Source organism: Gadus chalcogrammus, chromosome 9 (genome assembly GCF_026213295.1).
Source record: "Gadus chalcogrammus isolate NIFS_2021 chromosome 9, NIFS_Gcha_1.0, whole genome shotgun sequence".
NCBI classification, from domain to species: Eukaryota; Metazoa; Chordata; class Actinopteri; order Gadiformes; family Gadidae; genus Gadus; species Gadus chalcogrammus.
This window is the reverse complement of record NC_079420.1, coordinates 8,898,701-8,918,692: the sequence shown is the minus strand read 5'-3', so window position 1 is coordinate 8,918,692 and position 19,992 is coordinate 8,898,701. Positions and strand designations below refer to the sequence as shown.

The window sequence follows — 19,992 nt, the reverse complement described above, 5'->3', positions numbered from 1 at the left end:
GAATGATCTCTCTCCTTTTTATTTATGTAAATGTATGTGTTCCCTGTCTGTCATCCTCCATTAAATGTACTAGAAAGAAGGTGGGGGAAATCTTTCCATCCCCTGCTTACAGATGGCATTTTCAAAATAAAAGACCCGTAATAAGTACTATTATGACGAGCCTGGGTGACTGCTTGTTGCCCTTCGTGGGTAAAACGTGTTCAAATGTGTTAAAACAAGTCTCTCGTCAGCCTGGTCCAACAGAACAAAGGAATCTGACTCTGTTCATAACAACGGAATAAAGGAAGCAGACCATAATAATGCGCATAACACCATGGCGACATACCAGCACAAGAACATTGCCAGAACATTATAGCTCATCCTATTTACTGCATAATTAACGTTGAAAGGCCTATTTAACTGTATTCTGTATGCAAGCGTGTACAGCTTGATTTGCTGTAAATGTTTGGTGCAATTGTGTTAAAATAGCCGTTAAGGGTTATGGTGAGGATGGTAAACACAAAAACAGGTGGGGTATTAAGGAGCAAAATCATATGTATAAAGACTCAACTCCAATGAAAGGGCTATTTTTCACCAAGAGATTATTGACAGATACGCCTGAAAAATTAACTACATGATTAAAAATGTAACTTTTTCTCTTCTGAGAATGCGTATGAATCAGGACTTTCTAGTATCTGAACTTCTCTTTCTTTTTCAATTCCGTACATCCTGGATAAGGTACTACTTCATATGCGTGGAGTATAGTAAACCTTGAAAAGGAAAAGATGGACGACATCTGTACCCTTTTGTCAGACTCAGACCAACAAAGCACAAAAATGCTTGACCTATGAGGTCAAAGGGCCGACCTCTCGGTTGGTTGTTCACGGACACAGGGCTGATGTTGTTCTGTGTTATGGAAAAAAAGCACAAGTGTCTGTATGTTCTAGGCCGGTCTCTTCTGGTCTCTAACCAGGAGCTGTCTTATTTTTGAGGCGGTCCCTAATGTGAAGTGAGGCCTATTTTACTTCAAAGGCCGGACACAAATAGATGAGACCAACTGTGAACGCGAACAGAGAATGGTGAGGCTTTATTTAGACAAATCACAAAGGAACACGAACACGTTGGAGCAAAGTCTTTGAGGCCTGCTTGTTTGTCTGGGTTTTTGAGTGTGTGTGTGTGGGGGGGGGGTATTTGTGCATATGTGTGTGTGTGTGTGTGTGTGTGTGTGTGTGTGTGTGTGTGTGTGTGTGTGTGTGTGTGTGTGTGTGTGTGTGTGTGTGTGTGTGTGTGTGTGTGTGGCTGCCTGCGTGTGGCTGTTTGTTTGTGTGTTTATATATGTGTGTGTGTGTGTGTGTGTGTGTGTGTGTCTGTGTTCATGAGTGTGCATGTGTGTGCCTGTGTTTATGTATGTGTGTGCGTGTGAGTGCGTATGAATGTGTGTGTTTGGTTGTGTGTGCATATACTTATGTGTATGTTTCTATGTGTGTGTGTGTGTGTGCGTGTGCGGTTGCAAGTATTCTCAGTAGAATGTGGCGCTGAACAGACGATGTGAGTGTGGAGATGTGACACATTCGTCAGAAATAAATGATGAAGCTCCAGCGCAGTGAGTCACGGTTCCTCTTTCGATGTTGCCCCCCACACATGTCTGCTGCTGTCCTGGTTCCGAACCATCTTGTGAAGATCTCTCACTCACTGTCTCTATGTGTCTCTCTCCCTCGCTCTCTAGCTCTCTCTCTCTCTCTGTTTCTCTGTCTGTCCCTCTCTCTAGCTCTCTCGCTCTTTCTCTATCTGTCTCTATACCTCTCGCTCGCGCTCTCTCGCTCTCGCTCGCGCTTGCGCTCTCTCGCTGTCGCTCTCTCGCTGTCGCTCTCTCGCTGTCGCTCTCTCTCTCACTCTTTCTCTCGTTCTCGCACTCTCGCTCTCTCGCTCCCTCTATCTCTATCTCTCTATCGTTCTCTTTCTCTCTCTCGCTCTCTATCTCTCTAGCTCTCTATCGTTCTCTCTCTTTATCTCTCTCCCTCCTTCTTCCCAGCCTCTCTCTAGCTCTCTTTCTCCAATTCAAAGTTGTAATGGCAAGCAAAACATACATTAACATTGCACGACGAAACGCATAACATAAAGTACCTCACAGAGACTATAAATGTAGCCTCGGTCTACTTTATCCGTCCTCCCACGTTTCTGAAGAGGGAGTTGTCAGGAGCACTGAGTCAGATATGAGTCCCAGCAGACCTGCGTTCAGACAGCATGAAGGCTGTCACGCTATGTGGCCATGTTTATAGATAGATATATTCATAATCAAATTCAATTAAATTAAAGGTTCAGGGCTAGTCTAGAGAATCAGATGAAGGTGAAAACCATCAGTTATCAGCCTACTCAGCCTTCGGAGGGATTAGTTGGTTTATATAAAACTGTTTTCTATTGGCATGTTAAACATATTTTGACATCGCAAAAAACACACAACATAAATGAAGTACCTCAATAAGACTATGATATAAAGAAAAGTCTCTCTCTCTCCCTCTCTCTCTCTCTCTCTCTCTCTCTCTCTCTCTCTCTCTCTCTCTCTCTCTCTCTCTCTCTCGACATCACATAATTGATTATAAATTCTGTGTGTGTGTTCATTACTGATTATGAATTAGATGTATTAGATAGAGAAGTAACCTGTGGTGGCCTGTCCTAGTCTCTCTCTCTCATTCTCTCTCTCTCTCTCTCTCTCTCTCTCTCTCTCTCTCTGTCTCTCTCGTTCTCTCTCTCTCTCTCTCTCTCTCTCTCTCTCTCTCTCTCTCTCTCTCTCTATCTCTCTCCATCTCTGTAATGTAATTTAATGAGTTTAGTCTGGATGTAATCACAATAGGCTGGTGAAGCAAGAGAGCAAAAGAGAGAGAGAGAGAGAGAGAGAGAGAGAGAGAGAGAGAGAGAGAGAGAGAAGGAGAGAGTGCACAATAGAGAGAGAGGGACGCTGCATGACTCATCATGTCCAACCTATGGAGTGCATCACCAAGGCTGGATGTGGAGGTGGAGGTACATCGGGGTGGCGTTGTGTGGACCCTGGGAACGGAGGTGGTGGAGGAGGTGAAGGGGAGGTAAGAAAAAAGGAGGAGGGGGAGAGGGAGGAGGGGGGAGGGGGGAATGAAAGGTGAAGGCTCAGACATGCCAGAGGAGAGAGGGAGATTGACGGAAGACCTGATGGAGAGAGCGAGAGGGGTGTGTGTTTATGTGCGTGTGTGTGTGGGCATATCTTTGTGTGTATGATTTGGTGTGTGTGTGTGTGTGTGTGTGTGTGTGTGTGTGTGTGTGTGTGTGTGTGTGTGTGTGTGTGTGTGTGTGTGTGTGTGTGTGTGTGTGTATGTATGTGTCCGTGTTTGTTGAAGGGGAACCCTGATGAAATCAAGTGGCCCAGGCGGCAGGGTGTACTTTATCTGTCCTCCCACGTCTCTGAAGAGGGAGATGTCATGAGCACTGAGTCAGATATGAGTCCCAGCAGACCTGTGTTCAGACAGCATGAAGGCTGTCACGCTATGTGGCCATGTTTAAAGATAGATAAATTCATCAAATTCAATTAGCGTACAGGTTCAGGGCTAGAGAATCAGTTACCAGCCAACTAGATGCCTACCAACTTATTTATATGAACATTGCGTTTCATCCTTAGGGCCACAACCTCATGTTTGGGAGCCTGTCGCTGGGGTTAGGGTGTTGGTTTGGAGGCTGGGTTGGGTGTTTGGTTCCAAGCTTAACGTTCGGTTCCAGTTGAAGAGAACGAGAAAGTCATGAAAGATAAACAGAAAACAGATGGAGAAGAAAAAAATATAAATTAAAAATAAAACAATATGAAGAAATCAAGAGAGAACAAGAACATTAAGGCATAAGAAGAGAGAAAAAATAACACAAAGGACAAAATGAGGGAGAGAGAATTAAAAATATGTTTTTGATGGCAGAAAATATTTTTTGAGAAATGCTGTAGAGAGGGTTTGGTCTAAGCGTTAGAGGCTGGTCTTGGCGTTAGGGTGTGGTATTGGCGTTTAGGTTTGGTGTTAGGGTTTGGTTTTAGTGTTAGGGTTTGGTTCTAGAGTTTGGTTTTATTGTCAGGCGTTGGTTCTAGGGTTTGGTTTTATTGTTAGGGTTTGGTTCTACCGTTAGCGATTATTCTCTGCGTTAGGGTTTGGTTCTAGCGTTAGGGTTTATTCTCTGTGTTAGGGTTTGGTTCTAGCGTTAGGGTTTGGTGTTGCTGTTAGGGTTTAGTCTTAGCTTTAGGGTTTGGTCTTGGCGTTGGGGTTTAGCTTCAGTGTTAGGGTTTGGTCTTGGTGTTGGTGTTTGGTTTTGGCATGAGGGTTCTGTTTTGGCTTTCGGGTTTAGTTTTGGCGTTAGGGTTTAGTCTCGCAGTTAGCCTCGCCCTGCGCCGCCGTGTGATGTGCAGCGGGCCGCTCAGGGTTCCTGCATAGATCGTGGTAGCGACTCACCGCTCATTGTCGGCGCCCGGTACTATTATGGATTCCCTTTCATGCGCGGGTCGCCAGAGCAATGTGCGTGGGTCCCCCCTGAGACCTGACGGGTAGGCGGGCGCGGCGGTGTCAGGGAACACTCGCCCGGGTGTTTTTGTTCTGGTAATTATGGAAACGGTCCCTCTTTGTTCTGGTCTTCCCCCGGTGGGGTCGCTGAATGGGAAGGGCCGCCAATCTGTGATGACAGGGGAGGAGCGCGGCCTTTTGCTATTGGCTAGGGCCGGGCGCCCTGGCTCCGGCAGCTGAAGTTAATTAGAGTTAATTAAGGCAGGGGGCTGGTGGCTGCCCGCTGGTACACACACATACATGCACACAGACACAGACACACACACACACACACACACTGACACACACATTCACACCGGTTGATACCGAGGGGCTTCGACACACTGACACATACGCACGCACACACACACACACACACACACACACACACACACACACACACACACACATACACACAGGACACACACGCACGCACACACACACACACACACACACACACACACACACACACACACACACACACACACACTGGTAGATGGGCTTCGACACACTCACTGACACACACACACACACACACACACACACACACACACACACACACACACACACACACACACACACACTGGTAGATGGGCTTCGACACACTCACTGACACACACACACACACACACACACACACACACACACACACACACACACACACACACACACACACACACACACACACACACACACACACACACATACCCTACCCCTGGGCTAGTTGTTCTAGTGTAGTGAGTGAAGTGGATGTGTGTGTGAAGCAGACCCACACAGACCCAAGGCTGTGGCGCCACAGGCCTCAGCTCCCTAGATGACTGGCCTGGTCCAACCAGTGTTTCAAACTAGCAAATAATATCCTTCTCTGATATTTGATTCTACACTGTCTTCTAATCCCATCTCTTGTCACGTGTATTGTTCATCTCTGTGCTCGCCTGGTGGTCAACTCTCTCTCTCTCTCTCTCTCTCTCTCCCATGTCCTCCCCCCCCCTCCACCTCCTCCCCTATGTGGTCCAGTAGCCCCTGGACAGGACTTTGTGACCCTGGACTACCGCCTGCGCTACTATCCCAGCATCACCTACGCCGTCATCGGCAGCGCGGTCATCTTCGTCCTGGTGGTGGCGCTGTTGGCCCTGGTGCTGCACCACCAGCGGAAGAGGAGCGTGCTGCTGCCCCGCGGCGGGCGGAGCGGCTCGCACCACCACCACCACCACCACCACCACCAGCCCCTGCTGCTGTCCCGACTGGTCATCCTGGACCGCGGGCACGTCGGAACCGGAGGCCCAGGAGGCCCGGCCCAGACCCCCCGCTCGCCTAGCGGGGCAGCCCGCTTCACGCAGGCCCCGGCTCAGGGACTACAGATGCTTTCCGGGGCCCTGTATCCTTCCCGGGCCTCGCTGGACTCTCCTCCGTCGTACTCCCAGGCGGTGTTGGACGTCAGGTAGGTCACCGTTCAGACTTTAGGTTAAAGGTCTTAAGTCTTTTGTCTTTATGTTCAAATCTTTCATCTTCAGTCATTAGGTTAAGGGTCTTTAGTCTTTAGTCTATAGTCTATAGTCTATAGTCTATAGTCTATAGTCTATAGTCTTTAGTTTTTAGTTTTTAGTCTTTAGTCTTTAGTCTTTAGTCTTTGGTCTTTGGTCTTTTGTCTTTAGTCTTTAGTCTTTAGTCTTTAGTCTTTAGTCTTTAGTCTTAAGTCTTTAGTCTTTAGTCTTTAGTCTTTAGTCTTTAGTCTTCAGTCTTCAGTCTTAGTCTTTGGTCTTAAGTCTTATTCTGAGTCGTTAGTCTTAGTCTTTAGTCTTTAGTCTTTAGTTTTCAGTCTTAGTCTTTAGTCTTTAGTCTTTGGTCTTTGGTCTTTTGTCTTTTGTCTTTAGTCTTTAGTCTTTAATCTTAAGTCTTAAGTCTTAAGTCTTTAGTTTTTAGTTTTTAGTTTTTAGTCTTTAGTCTTTAGTCTTTAGTCTTTAGTCTTTAGTCTTTAGTCTTCAGTCTTCAGTCTTAGTCTTTGGTCTTAAATCTTATTCTGAGTCGTTAGTCTTAGTCTTTAGTCTTTAGTCTTTAGTCTTGGGTCTTTGGTCTTTAGTTTTCAGTCTTAGTCTTTAGTCTTTAGGCTTAGTCTTTAGTCTTATTTTTAATCTTTAGTCTTAGTCTTTAGTCTTTATTTATGTTAAAAAGTCTTTAGCCTTACTTCTTCAGTCGTTAGGTTGAAGGTCTGCAGTCTTTAGTAATTAACTTTTTGTTTACAGTCTCTAGTCTTTAGTCTTTAGGTTAAAGGTCTAAAGTCTCTAGTCTTTAGTCTTTAGGTTAAAGGTTTAAAGTCTGGGGGCCTATGAGCGCAGCTCTGGCTGGACGTTCTTTACACGTTCTTCTGCATCGTGTTCTGTAAGCGTGTTAAACAGAAACTCGGCCAGCAGAAGTAAACAGTTTAAAAAAGGATGTTTCGGTTTGAAACTGGAACTGTGGAGACTGTAGACCTTCGCTTAAAGACATGTCAACATTCATTTGGGGGGGATGCAGGGAGCGGCTGACTGTGGCATGAGTGAGTGAGAGACTCGGTGAGTGAGATTCTCAGTGAGACAGCAGCTCTGATGTCGGTCCCAAAGCTTTCATCGTGCATTAGCCTTGACCCCCCCGCCATGCAACCGCCATAATAGTCGGCTGCACTTTAGCATTGCGTCTTCCGTATGAATTATTACATTTATACTTTGATTATGATCAAATGCATTTGAGTGGACTAAAGGTTATTTAGCGGATTAAGGGTTTGTACAAAAGGGTTTAACCGTAGTAGCTCACCCTTCTGAAGTGTTTAGGGTAGCATGTTTATCACTGTCAGCGGCGGTTTTGACTAGTTGCCAAGTTCCTCCACTTTGAACGAGCATGCCCGGCATTTTACTCCCAAGACATTTTTTCAAGAAATCCACAGCAGAGTCCTGCAGAAAGATATTTTCAGCATTTTAATTTCCCCTCGTGTTATTTTTTTGGTCATATCTTCTAAAATATGTAAATTCAAAACTACAGGGTTCCTGATTTGTAGAAGATTGCATGGTACTCGAGTAGCGCAACGAAAGCACTATGTTTATACTCGATTTGCAAAATATGGAGGGACTTTTTGCTCTGCCATGTTAAAAGAAAATTCTGACTTATAAATAACCATAAACCCACTGTATAATTTATATTACGACTGAATCTCCTTTCCGTTTTTTGTTCCCCGCCCCCCCCCCCCCCCCCAGCCGGCCCCCATGGTTTGACCTACCACCTCCCCCCTACCTTGAAGGCGGAGATCTGCCCTCAGACGGGGAGCTGCCTGAGTACCAGGACCACCTCCCGCCCAGTGAACCCCTCTCTGCTCCCTCCCCAGCAAGAACCCTCCCCCCTGGTCCTCCCCCTGATGGGGGCTCCCCCGAAGGGCCGGGCCGGTTGTAGCGGCTTCCCATGTCTATCGCTCTCCGTCTAGATACTGTGGGACGGGCAGAAGATCGGAGAGTTACCCGCCTTTTGAATAATAAGTGCACCGGTGTCCTGCTGTGTGCAAGGGGGCGGGCCGGGGTGTCCCGTCATCCAATCGGGTCGCAGGGACAGAACACTTCACGGGTTTTGCCCAGGTACCGCCTCAGTGACTGAGGAGCTGGACGGGAGTCATGTTCTGTGTGTTGCTGCCCTCTGGTGGTGTTTTTACTGTCTCAAGCTCATCCTTATTGTTCTCTGTGTAGTTTTGTGAGGCTTACTTCATCGATAACATAATAACCAGCACCTGCATTTCCAAACCAGTATGGAGATAAACCTGGAGATAAAAAAATTCATGGTGACGTCATAGGGTCCTCGGATGCTATTAATCACAGTCAGCCGGTTTTAAACGTAGCCTACATTGATGTAATAATGCTAATATCGAGTCTTGTCATAAAAATGTCAAGCATCCCAAGCATTTCAAGTCGTGGATTTAAGGATTGTTTCCTTAACAATCCCTCGTTTCACAAAGACGGTGCTCACTTTACGATCTGGTATAAGCTGTTGGCCGCGGGCCGCAGATAACCGAATTAAGGTAGTCCGGATGAACCGTTAACGGTTCATCCGGACCATTCTAACCAGCAATCAACTCGTATTTGACGCCCCATTGCTGTCTGGGTTCGATGTTTGTAGATGAGGAAGGTTCTGTATATATTTGCCTTAGTCGACTGAAATGGTTACACTGTAGAACATGAATACGTGTGCTGTATCTGTGTCGGCCTGACTTTGTGTTATGTTGAGCAGCTGTTGCTGTGAAGCGTTTCTCAGAAGATAATAATATTATTTTTTATCACTTCCGTTATTAAACAATATTGAAGTGTGGTAGAAGCCTAGTGGTTTGAAGATATGTGAGTATAGGACCAGATGTTAGAGTTTTAACAGACTAATAATGACCATGAATCCATCTATTTGTGTATTTGTGTCGAGCAGCCAGTTTTAAAAGTCATTCCTGTGTGTCAAAGAAAGAAACATTATAAATATGTTGAAGAAAGCAGGAGGAATTGTGGTCCGTCTGTACACCGTTGAGTGGTAAAACTCTTGTACATTCAGTTAATACAGAGCATTTAATTAATCCTCTGGGAAATGGTTACGCAATCATTTTAACCACAATTCACCATAAAACCCAACTTCAACTTTTACATTATCTATATAACATACTGCGTCTTCTCCTTTAGGAAAACTAACTCCTGCGTGAATATTGACTGAAACTCCTTCTGAAGGATTGATATGCATAAATATACGTAATACGTAAATGTAATTATTTCTCCTTATGGGATGCCCCTCACCTTGTTCCCATAGGGAGAGACCAGCCTAAGAGAACTGACCGCTGATGTATTTTCTTTGTGCCTTTGCCAACAAATTTAATTCTGGCACCAAAAAATATATATAATAAACCAAAGATAATCATAATTAATCAGCCTTTGTTCCCCAGGTTGAATGGTAACCTTTTCACTATTGAAAAGTGTAACATTGATGCCTATTGTTGTATTACAATTGTATCATAGTATAACCGGATACGTAAACTTAGGACAAAATGTCTGCCCGGTTATTCCGATTTTTTTTGAATTCACAAGATCCACTGTGTATGAAGACATTTATTTAGCAGTTATTAACACTGTGCACTTTGTACTTCGAAAGTAATATAGGAAGTTTATCCCTGTTCAGTGTTATCTTTCCATGATCTTTTTAAAGTAATAAAGTATATACGTTTTTCTTTCTATTATATTGTCTCTTGTACAAATGCGTCCACATCAGTTAACTGATCTTTTGCACCAGCAGAGGGCGCTCTTTCTCTATCGGTCTACTAGGTCTGATCCAGCCTTTATTTGGGATGCTATTGGACTCCTCGTAGTGGGCCTCTTTATGTTTACAAAGCGGTAGCTCAAGGACCAATCACCGTTCACTATTTGGTGTTCAGAAGTGTAAGATAGCAACGGTAAAAATAACTATTCATAACAAAAATAATAACTCTGATTGATCTACTTATTGAAATTAAAAGCCCATGTCTGATAGAGTAGATAAGAAAAACTATAAACATTAATTAAAAACATATTATAGATATGTTTTATATATCATTATATATCATAAAGGCCTACATGAATGAAAATAAAACGCATCTCTCCCTCTCTCGCTCCCTCTCTCTCTCTCTCTCTCTCTCTCTCTCTCTCTCTCTCTCTCTCTCTCTCTCTCTCTCTCTCTCTCTGCCCCTCTCTCTCTCTACCCCTCTCTCTCTACCCCTCTCTCTCTCCCCCTCGCTCTCCTTGCGCAGAGGTTAACCTATAGTTTCAAGGTGTTTTATAATGGTACAATGGCACCTTGCATGTGTCTTCTCTTTTGAAGCCAACTCCGTCTAACAGACAGAAGAAGTGTGTAGGATTAAGGAGAAGAGGCTGTGGTCGACCTTCATTAAACCTGCAGATTTAAACCTGTCCTCTCTCTTTAAATGAACTATCACTATATTTATATTTCAATGACGATATCATGTTTTCTTCCCATGGGCCTTCCCAGCATCCATGGTGACTATCTCCCAAATCACGACTGGTTTTTGTGGGCACATGAATAATTACATGCTCTTTTTTTATCTACTCCCTCCTCCTCCTTCTCCTCTTGCTCCTCCCCCACCTCCTCCTCCACCTCTTGCCCCCTCCCCTTCCTCCTCCTCCTCATCATCCACCTCCTACCCCTCCTCCTCCTTGCTCTACTCCTCATTCTGCCCCTCCTTCCTCTCCTTCTCCTCCCATCCCCCCCCCATCTTTCTCTCCTCCTCCTCCTCCTCCTCCTTCTCCTCCTCCTCCTCCTCCCTTGGCGCGTTTTCTGTTTTTAATTTGCCACACCACCCTCGGAGCCCGTATCTCCCATCCTCTGTTCCCCGTACACCTCAATTTCCCATCCCGATTAGGGTTCATCAGATAACATGAGAAGACGGTACATCATGTCTGACAGGCCGATATGCTTGCCTATTGTTACTCTGCACTAATACAGCTCTCCCTCATCGCTGAGTCCCCCCCTCTCTGTCTTCAGCAGCAGCCACGCTGGGGGCCCCTGTTGACTCAGCCAAGGTCCTAACCACACACGCTATAATTAAAAGCTTGCACGCTTTCTGTCTCTGGTCCACTGTTTACGCTCTCTCACTCTCGCTGTGTGTCTCTCTATCGCTCACTCTCACTCCGTCTCCATCGTTCTCTCTCTCTCCCTCTTTATGCTCTCTTTCTGGGTCTCTTCCTCTCATGTGTTTCTTCCTCTTGCTCTGTCCCTCTCTCGCTCTCTCTCTTGTTCTGTCTCTTGCTCTTTCTCTGACTCGCTCTTTATCTCTTCCCATTCATCATGTCTCTCGCTCTCTGACTTTGTCCTTGCTATCTCTCTCTCTCTCTCTCTCTCCCTCTCTCTCTCTCTCTCTCTCTCTCCCTCTCCCTCTCCCTCTCTCTCTCTCTCTCTCTCTCTCTCTCTCTCTCTCTCTCTCTCTCTCTCACTCTCTCTCTCTCTCTCTCTCGTGAACTTTTTCCATAAAATAACCTCATATACAGAGCGCTCTGAGCTCGGCCCAGTCACTCCGTGGTAACTGTGGTCAGTCCATCTACACTTCAAAAAGCAAATCAAATTGGTTTCTACAGTCCCCAATAGTCTTGTTCAACATTGTCCAACAAATGTCTTGTTGGACCTTAATTTCATGTGAATAGCTGCATTTTAATTGAGTTCCGTGTTAGTTAGTGGTTCATTGGTAAAACGTGCTGATTAAAGTGCTAGTCTCCTGCTTCTCTCTCTCCTCTCTCTCCTCTCTATCCCTCTATCCTCCCTCACTTCTTTCTCTACATTCTCCCTTTCCCTCTTTAATCTCTAGCTCTCAGTCTCTCTCCATCTCTCTCATTCACTCTCCTCTCTCTCTCCAGAGTGGGAGTGAGTGATAAGGACTGCTCGGCTGCGTGTATGTTTGCGTGTGTGTGTGAATGCATGTGTGTATAATATATGTGTGTGTGTGTGTGTGTGTGTGTGTGTGTGTGTGTGTGTGCGTGTGTGTGTGTGTGTGTGTGTGTGTGTGTGTGTGTGTGTGTGTGTGTGTGTGCGTGCGTGCGTGCGTGCGTGCGTGCGTGCGTGCGTGCGTGCGTGCGTGCGTGCGTGCGTGCGTGCGTGCGTGCGTGCGTGCGTGCGTGCGTGCGTGCGTGCGTGCGTGCGTGCGTGCGTGCGTGCGTGCGTGCGTGCGTGCGTGCGTGCGTGCGTGCGTGCGTGCGTGCGTGCGTGTGTGTGGTTACAACAAGGGCCTCTTGTGGTGGAGGTGCTTGGTTAAAACAGACACCACCACGGTTGGCATGCTGACAGAGGATAGAGAGCTGGGGGGGTACAAGATAAAGAGGCTTTACGTCTTTAGCTCGAGCATAATATGGCGGTGGAGGGATGGATCATTGGCTCCTCGGTAGCGTCATGCATTAATGTCCTCATCATATGCAAAACATGGGAAACAAATGAGTCTTCCGAAAAGACCGGGGGACTGGCTTCCCCAGAGCGGCCCCTCAAGCGCTTTCCTGCGGGGAGAGAACGTCTCGACTTGTTTTTTTAATTGTTTCTTGTAGTTTTTGGTGGATGATTGATAGTTAATTAGTGAACGCTAAACTGGTCCGGGGACAAACAGAGACAGTATTTTCATTCAGCACCTTGGCGTATGGAAATGATTGGAGTTAAGGACATGCTAATGAAATGCTAATGTGTCTGGGATCTCTGTTTCGATATGCTGATGTCTTCTTAATAGAATTTTACAGAATCATCACAGACCTTTTTGTAATTGTTTATATTACTTCATTCTAGGATAACTATGTTTTTTATATTCTCTTTCAAAACTTGTACACTTTCTCTCTCTCTCTCTTTCTCCGTCTCCATCTCTCTCTCTCTCTCTCTCTCTCTCTCTCTCTCTCTCTCTCTCTGTCTGTCTGTCTCTGTCTCTGTCTCTGTCTCTGTCTCTGTCTCTGTCTCTGTCTCTGTCTCTGTCTCTCTCACTCTCCATCTCCCCTTCCTCACTGTCCAAGTAACCATAGAACCATGTTACCATGTTACCATAGAACCGTGTAACCATAGTTGCACAGAACCATAGCACCATGGAACCATAGAACCATGAAGGTGTTGAGGGTGGCGGGTGGTGGGTTGAGGCTGGAAGGTGGTGGGTGGGGTTGGAGGGCGATGGTACTGGGGGCGTTGGGCCAGAGTGGGCCCCTTATCAGATGAAGAGCAGGCCCTCAAGAGAGAGAGAGAGAGAGAAAGAGAGAGAGAGAAAGGGCGGGGGGGTTAGGGTGAGGCTCAGAGGGGTGGGAGGGGGGTCACTAGCCAAATGGAACAGCTGGCCGCGTCGCACGTGCGCTGGAACCCTGTGTCCGTGAGCACGGTGGGAATCAGGGGGGCTCAGGGGTCCACACACACACTGTTCTGCTGGTGGGCTTTATCAGCCTCCACCCAGCTAGTCTGGGCACACACACACACACACACACACACACACACACACACACACACACACACACACACACACACACACACACACACACACACACACACACACACACACACACAGAAACAGCCACACACATACATAAATACAAACACACACACATGCTGGGCAATAGCCTCCACACACATTTTAAGAAAGAGTGAACCACACATTGAAACAAAATACAACACACAAATATCAACACACACACAGACACAAATATCAACACACACACACACACATTTCTAAACACACAAACACACACAAGCACACACATTTCTAAACACACAAACACATACAAGCACCCACGCACACACACAGAAATCAGAACACAAAAGCGCACACACACACACACACACACATACACATATCAACACACGTGCACACATACACACACACAAACGCACGCCCACACATTCACACACTGAAATATCACAACCCCGGCGCACACTCACACACACACGGATATCAAAACAAACACACAAACCTGGATAATCAAAAACATACACACAAACATGGATATCAAAACACAGACACAAGAAAAACAACATAAAAACACGCATGAACAAACACACACAAACACACACAAACACACGATTAACACAACACAAACACACAGACATAAGCCAAACAACATATACAAATAATAGCTCAGCTAACCGACAAACACATGCTCACAAACACACACAGAGCAATACACAACGTGCTCTGTGAAGAACCAAACCAACACCCACCCATTACTCATATAGAATTTAACCTCTGTTGTCTTTTTAATGTATTTTTCTTCTTCTTCTTCTTCTTCTCTCTCTCTCTCTCTCTCTCTCTCTCTATCTCTCTCTCTCTCTCTCTCTCTCTCTCTCTCTCTCTCAATCACAACGATTCCCATTCATTCATCGCTCTCCTCCTCCTGCCTATTCGGCTCCACGTCTTCCAGGGCCAATCGACCTAATCTACCTAATCTGACCGATTCTAATCAGTGTCCAAACTGACAATACAAGCAGCTCATGTTTGTTCTGGAAGCCGCGGCCACTGGCTGTCACAGTCTGATAGCTGGTAAAGGTCTGGGTGTATTGTTAGGATCAGCCCAAGAAAGAGGCTTCGTTCACCAGCCCCTCTGGCTCTGCCTTATTTCATTTGGTTCATTTTGTTTTGATTCAATCGATTCATTTTTCATATTTGTGCCCGGTTGGCTTCCTCTAAGGCGTGGGGGGGGGGGGGGGGGGGCGGGGGCCGCTGCATTCCGATAGGAGCTGGCGGTCCGCTCATACGTATGCATGTATGCATGCATATGCATCAGTCACACAGCAGCATTAGCAGCTGAAACAGTAACACTTCCCTGCCTAAGAATGGGCCCGGGGGTGGTGGCTCTTGTCCGCTCCATTCAGGCCAGAGTTAAACACACAGACCAGCATGCTAATGGGTAATCCCCCCAGGACCCCGCACCTTTGTCCCAGCCTAGAGAGGATGTCTCTCTCTGGGCATGGGGTGACAGCCACCAGCCTGTCAGCTTATGCTGGGGCCGCTGGCTTGTCAGACACCCAGAGAAACCATCGCTATGGACACGCACGGATGGCTGCGCTGGTTTCACTGACGCTTGCTGGCTGATCCGATGCTGTGCTGGTTTTTCACGACTGGTTATTGGTCAACTGGTGTTGTTATTGTGAGGTTTCTTTTTTTTATCAGTGACTCGTTTGTTTATTTGATTATTTAAGGAAGGTGACAATTCCTCGGGTCAAAACATAACTGATACATAATCACAAAACATATCGCCCATCATTTTGAACAACGTAACTCATAACCATTATTACATTTGCCATATCACGTAACCCATATCACATTCCCCATATCACAAAACCCATATCCCATTACCCATATCACATAACCCATATCAAGTAACACCGAACACAAAACACACTACCTATATCACCATTACGTAGCACGTAACCGAAAAAATAGGAACGACATAACACAACATAAATCATAAAACCCATAAAACAGGGAAAGATAACTCATAACAGATAACACATAACACATGACATAAACATAAAACTCATGAAACAGGAAAAACATAACATAAAACCCATCAAACAGGAAACACGTAACTCATAACACATGAACACATAACGCATTACATAAAAACATAAAACACAACATAACGCATAACACGTAACACATGACCCTCAAACGTAAAACCCATAAAAAAGGAACAACATTTGCCCAAACAAAATCAATGAATACAATGACAATCGTTCAGTGACAGTGAGATCAAATTAAAGCGCTACATCTAAAACATCCAGATCACAATCCAACTGAGCGGCTCGGCTTTACGACCTCGTGACATTCAAACAGACGCCGCCGTCTCTCATCATATTCATGACTCATATCCCTTAAGACGGATCACAGATAGCGCCTGAACAACGTGTGGCAGGGGACTCAGGGGAGACCTGGATCCTGTCCAAACGGACAGAAAAAGTGTGTTGTAGGATGTGTGTGTGTGGGGGGGGGGGGGGGGGGGGTCAGGTCAGCTGTCAATCAGCAGGTGGTCTAATTTTAAACAAAGCCCCCCCTGGTGGGCCTAATAGACTACAGTAGCAGTAGGGTGGGCTTTAAACCTTCACTTTGTCCGCGCGGACAACAACAACGACAACAACGGCAACAACGGTCCGGTGACATCCGAAAAATGCGAGGCATCTTAAACGACCAATGAAGGCCACTGCAGGCCTTTCACAGGGAAATAGGCACAACAACTGATCCCTGCCATTAAAAGGCCATTCAGCGAGCCGCTGCTGTGGTTCCCCTAGCACCTGCGAGGCAGCTCAGATTCCACACCAATTTGGGCCCAGAAAGGGAAAGTGTGCTATGGTCATTACGGACTCCCATTGAGCTGGGCCTCACGTTGTCTTCAGACCAGCCCAGCTGCTTTATGTTGAGTTGTCACCAGTCCGCTAGTCTTCCTTTCAGGTTAAAGTTACAACCAGTAGCACCACCCATTTATGGACTCCGTAAGAACAGGAAGAAGTCACAATGACATGCACATCCAGCCAGTGAGGCAGCAAGCACAACAGTTGTAGAATTACTCCCCACAGCTCCTATTTTCTAGTTTAAATGTACAATTGAAATCCCATTAGATGGTCACCTGTCACACTTTGCAGTGATCTGTTGAGGATTAGGGATGTCTTACATTCCTCGAGGCTAGGGAGAGGATGGGAAGCTATTGATGTACTTTGAGGACATTCCCCAGTGCAAGGTGCCTTATAAGGAATGCATAGGAAGATACTTAACACTTCTCCCTTGGGATAACCAGGATTCACATTGCTGATAAAAGTGATGAGGATGTATGTGTGTGTGTGTGTGTGTGTGTGTGTGTGTGTGTGTGCGTGTGCGTGTGCGTGTGCGTGTGCGCGTGCGCGTGCGCGTGCGCGTGCGTGTGTATGTGTGCCTGTGTGTGTTTATGCGTTTGTGTGTGCTTGGGCGTGTACAAGTGCATGTGTGTGCGTTTGTGCCATTGCCCACACATTGCGTTTGCGTATGTGAGTGTGCGCGTGTGTGTGACGTCACGTTGTAGTGTGTGTGGCCACGAGGATGGTGGTTGGAGGTGAGTGGTGCTAATGATTATTGCAGAGGCCTGGTTCTATACTGTCTGTGATGAAATATTACAACGTCCCGCCTCCTCCCTCAGCACATCTGTCATTACGGCCCCAGAGCCTGGGGCCCTACATACATGGTCCAGGCCTCGCACACACACACATACTCACAGACACACACACACATGCAAACACGCATGTTAACAGGCGTGAATATGTGCGCGGACATGCATAAATATATAACCATATAAATAAATATATATGTATATGGAGAGGTTGTCAGTAAACTATTCCTTTAATCTATTCCTTTCTGTGTTTCTATTTCTCTCCCTCATCATTTCATTCTCTAACTTTGATTCAGTGTGATTCATTCAAGTCAGTTCAATTCAATCCTCTACATCGCCAGAGCAGTTTAAAGTATTATAGGAAGGTATTAAACCAAGTGAAATATTGATTATCAGTACAGTGCAGTAAACAAGGTAATGATGAGGGAGAGTGATTCAAATGGTTTCCTGGAACTTGGCCACTGAGTCTTCAGCCGTCTCTTTAGGGAGTAGTGTCATGGAGATGCTCTTTTTTTAACTTTCACTACATCTCTTTTATCCCATTTATCTACTTCTAGGGTTAGGTTTAGGGTTCGATTTTTGAATTACCTTAACCCCAGTTATTTTTAGTGTTACGGTTATGGTGAGTGTGACGGTTAGGGTTGCGTTAACACTAACCCTGATAAATTAATTAGTTAAATAATGAGTAACTGAAGCTTTAAAGTGAAGAGGATTTATTAAGTTCTATGATAACAAATTTTATGCTGTATGTTTCCAATGTTTCTAAGCACCGTTGCAAACAAGGGACTACCTGAATGTGTGTCTGGGAGCTAAATAAAGAATTAGAAAAACTACAAAACTATGAAGCGAAAATGAGGAAAGATCTCTTCCCGCCGGAGAGATTTGTTAGGCGGGAACAGGTTTGCTTGTGGCGTGTGTTTTTGGAACAGGGACCATCAGGGGAGAAGCCACACAGCGCGGTAGCACCATTCCTCTCTCCAGACACACAACTATTCCCAATACTCAGCAGACTCCTCACACACACACCCATACACACACACACACACACACGCAACCACACACACACAAACACACGCAGAAAGGCACCTACAAACACACACGCACGCATGCACATACACACGTAACCACACACACACACAGGCACACACACACACACACACACACACATACCCTAATGCTTGCCCATTCCCCCATCTCCCCATGCACGCACATATATGGACACAGATAGGGACACACACCACACACACTTGCACACACACATCCACACACACACACACACACACACACACACACACACACACACACACACACACATACACACACTCCAAACGCAGCCACCATGGTGCCCGGCCCCCATCGGTCTGTGCGCCCCACGCCTCGCACGTTCCACCCAGAGAAGGAGCACGACTCAGGACCCCTCCATCCCCATCACCCACGCCCCCACAACCCCCCTCCACCCCCACCCCACAGCCCCCCCCGGCCCGCAGGGCCCCTGGGCTCCATCCATCATATCACCCCCTCACAAGCCCCCCATCACAGCCCTACAAAGGCGGTCCGCCCAGAGGAGACAAAGGGGCAGAGCGAAGAATACGGCTGCTACCATGCAGAACAGCACAGCCCAGAGCAGCCTCCTTTGTCCCCCGCCTCGCCTCTCCTCGGCCGGCCTCTCCCCCAAACACACCCCCTCCTCCCGGGGAACAAGGGCCCGGGCCGAGGCGGGGGGGGGGGGGCCCAAGGAGGGGAACCCCTTTACGGAGGTATAGTCTGGCCCCTGCGCGGCCCCCTGGTCACCAGCAGACTCTGTGTTGTGTGCTGTCAGAAGGGGCTGCACTGGGACCCTCCCCACCGCATCGGGGGACACGCCTTCTTGGGGGGGCGGGAGGGGGGGCAGTAGGGGGGTGGTGGTAGGTGGGTGGGTGGGGGATCCAAGAGCCCCGGTGTGGGCCCCTAAGGAGCGCTGTCAGTGCGGTGCTCAGTAAAGTGGAACACGGTGGCCCAGGTGAGCTGAGCGGAGCGAGGGGAGCGAGGGGAGCGAGGGGAGCGAGGGGAGCGGGAGCTTGGCAGAAGAAAAGAGGCAAAGAGCCGAGGGCTTGAAAAGGAACAAACGCACATCTGGAGGGAAGTGGGGAGCAGAAAAGATGGATAAGGTGGAAGCTTTAAGGTTGGTGGCGCATCAAAGGGAGCCGGGGACTTTTGTGATAAGTGAACTCAACTGTAAGGGCCTCTTTGAGCGGGAGAGTTTATTGGGCGTCGACACAATAAAGGGGATTAAATCAAACATTCATACGGGCTCTTTGTGCCGCGCACGGGGGACAAGAAAGGGAAAGATGAGATGAGCTGAGGCCAGATCGACAGCCAAAGTGAAAAGGCAGCATCCGTTATGTGCAAACAAAAGCAGGTTCCTTTCTGTCCATGACTGGAGGCACCGGCTTTTGTGAGAGACGGGGAGGAGAGGGCTGTCCCCACCCTCAACCGACACGCTGGTCATGCCTGTTACTGTCTGCTGCAGCTGCACGTCGCCGGCCCAGGTGATGACACAGATATATGGAGAGGGAGAGAATGGGGAGTGTGTATGGAGATATAGATAAATATAAAGGAGAGTGAATATATATATATATATATATATATATAGAGAGAGAGAGAGAGAGAGAGAGAGAGAGAGAGAGAGAGAGAGAGAGAGAGAGAGAGAGAGAGTAATTGATTGATCGATAGAGACATACAGAGAAAAGTGTGTGTATAAACTCTATGCATATATATATATATGCATGTATGTGTACTGTATATACTGAATTGACAGAGAGAGAGCTCTGTATCTATAGATAGAAGATAGAGATTGTTGAGAGAGGGAGAGATTT

General features: G+C 46.7%; 1 protein-coding gene across 3 annotated transcripts in view; it reads left to right on the top strand.

Moving 5' to 3' along the window:
* ldlrad3 (low density lipoprotein receptor class A domain containing 3) overlaps positions 1 to 10,005 on the top strand; it is a 67,277-nt gene extending 57,272 nt beyond the window's left edge. For 2 of the 3 annotated variants that reach the window (XM_056598774.1, XM_056598772.1), the window contains exons 5-6: positions 5,538 to 5,961; positions 7,748 to 10,005. In XM_056598774.1, the coding sequence (XP_056454749.1) occupies positions 5,538 to 5,961; positions 7,748 to 7,940 (617 nt within the window). In that variant the 3' untranslated portion in view covers positions 7,941 to 10,005. The remainder of the gene's footprint in view (positions 1 to 5,537; positions 5,962 to 7,747) is intronic. The other variant, XM_056598773.1, reaches the window with a different exon arrangement.
* The last annotated feature ends 9,987 nt before the right edge of the window (positions 10,006 to 19,992 follow it).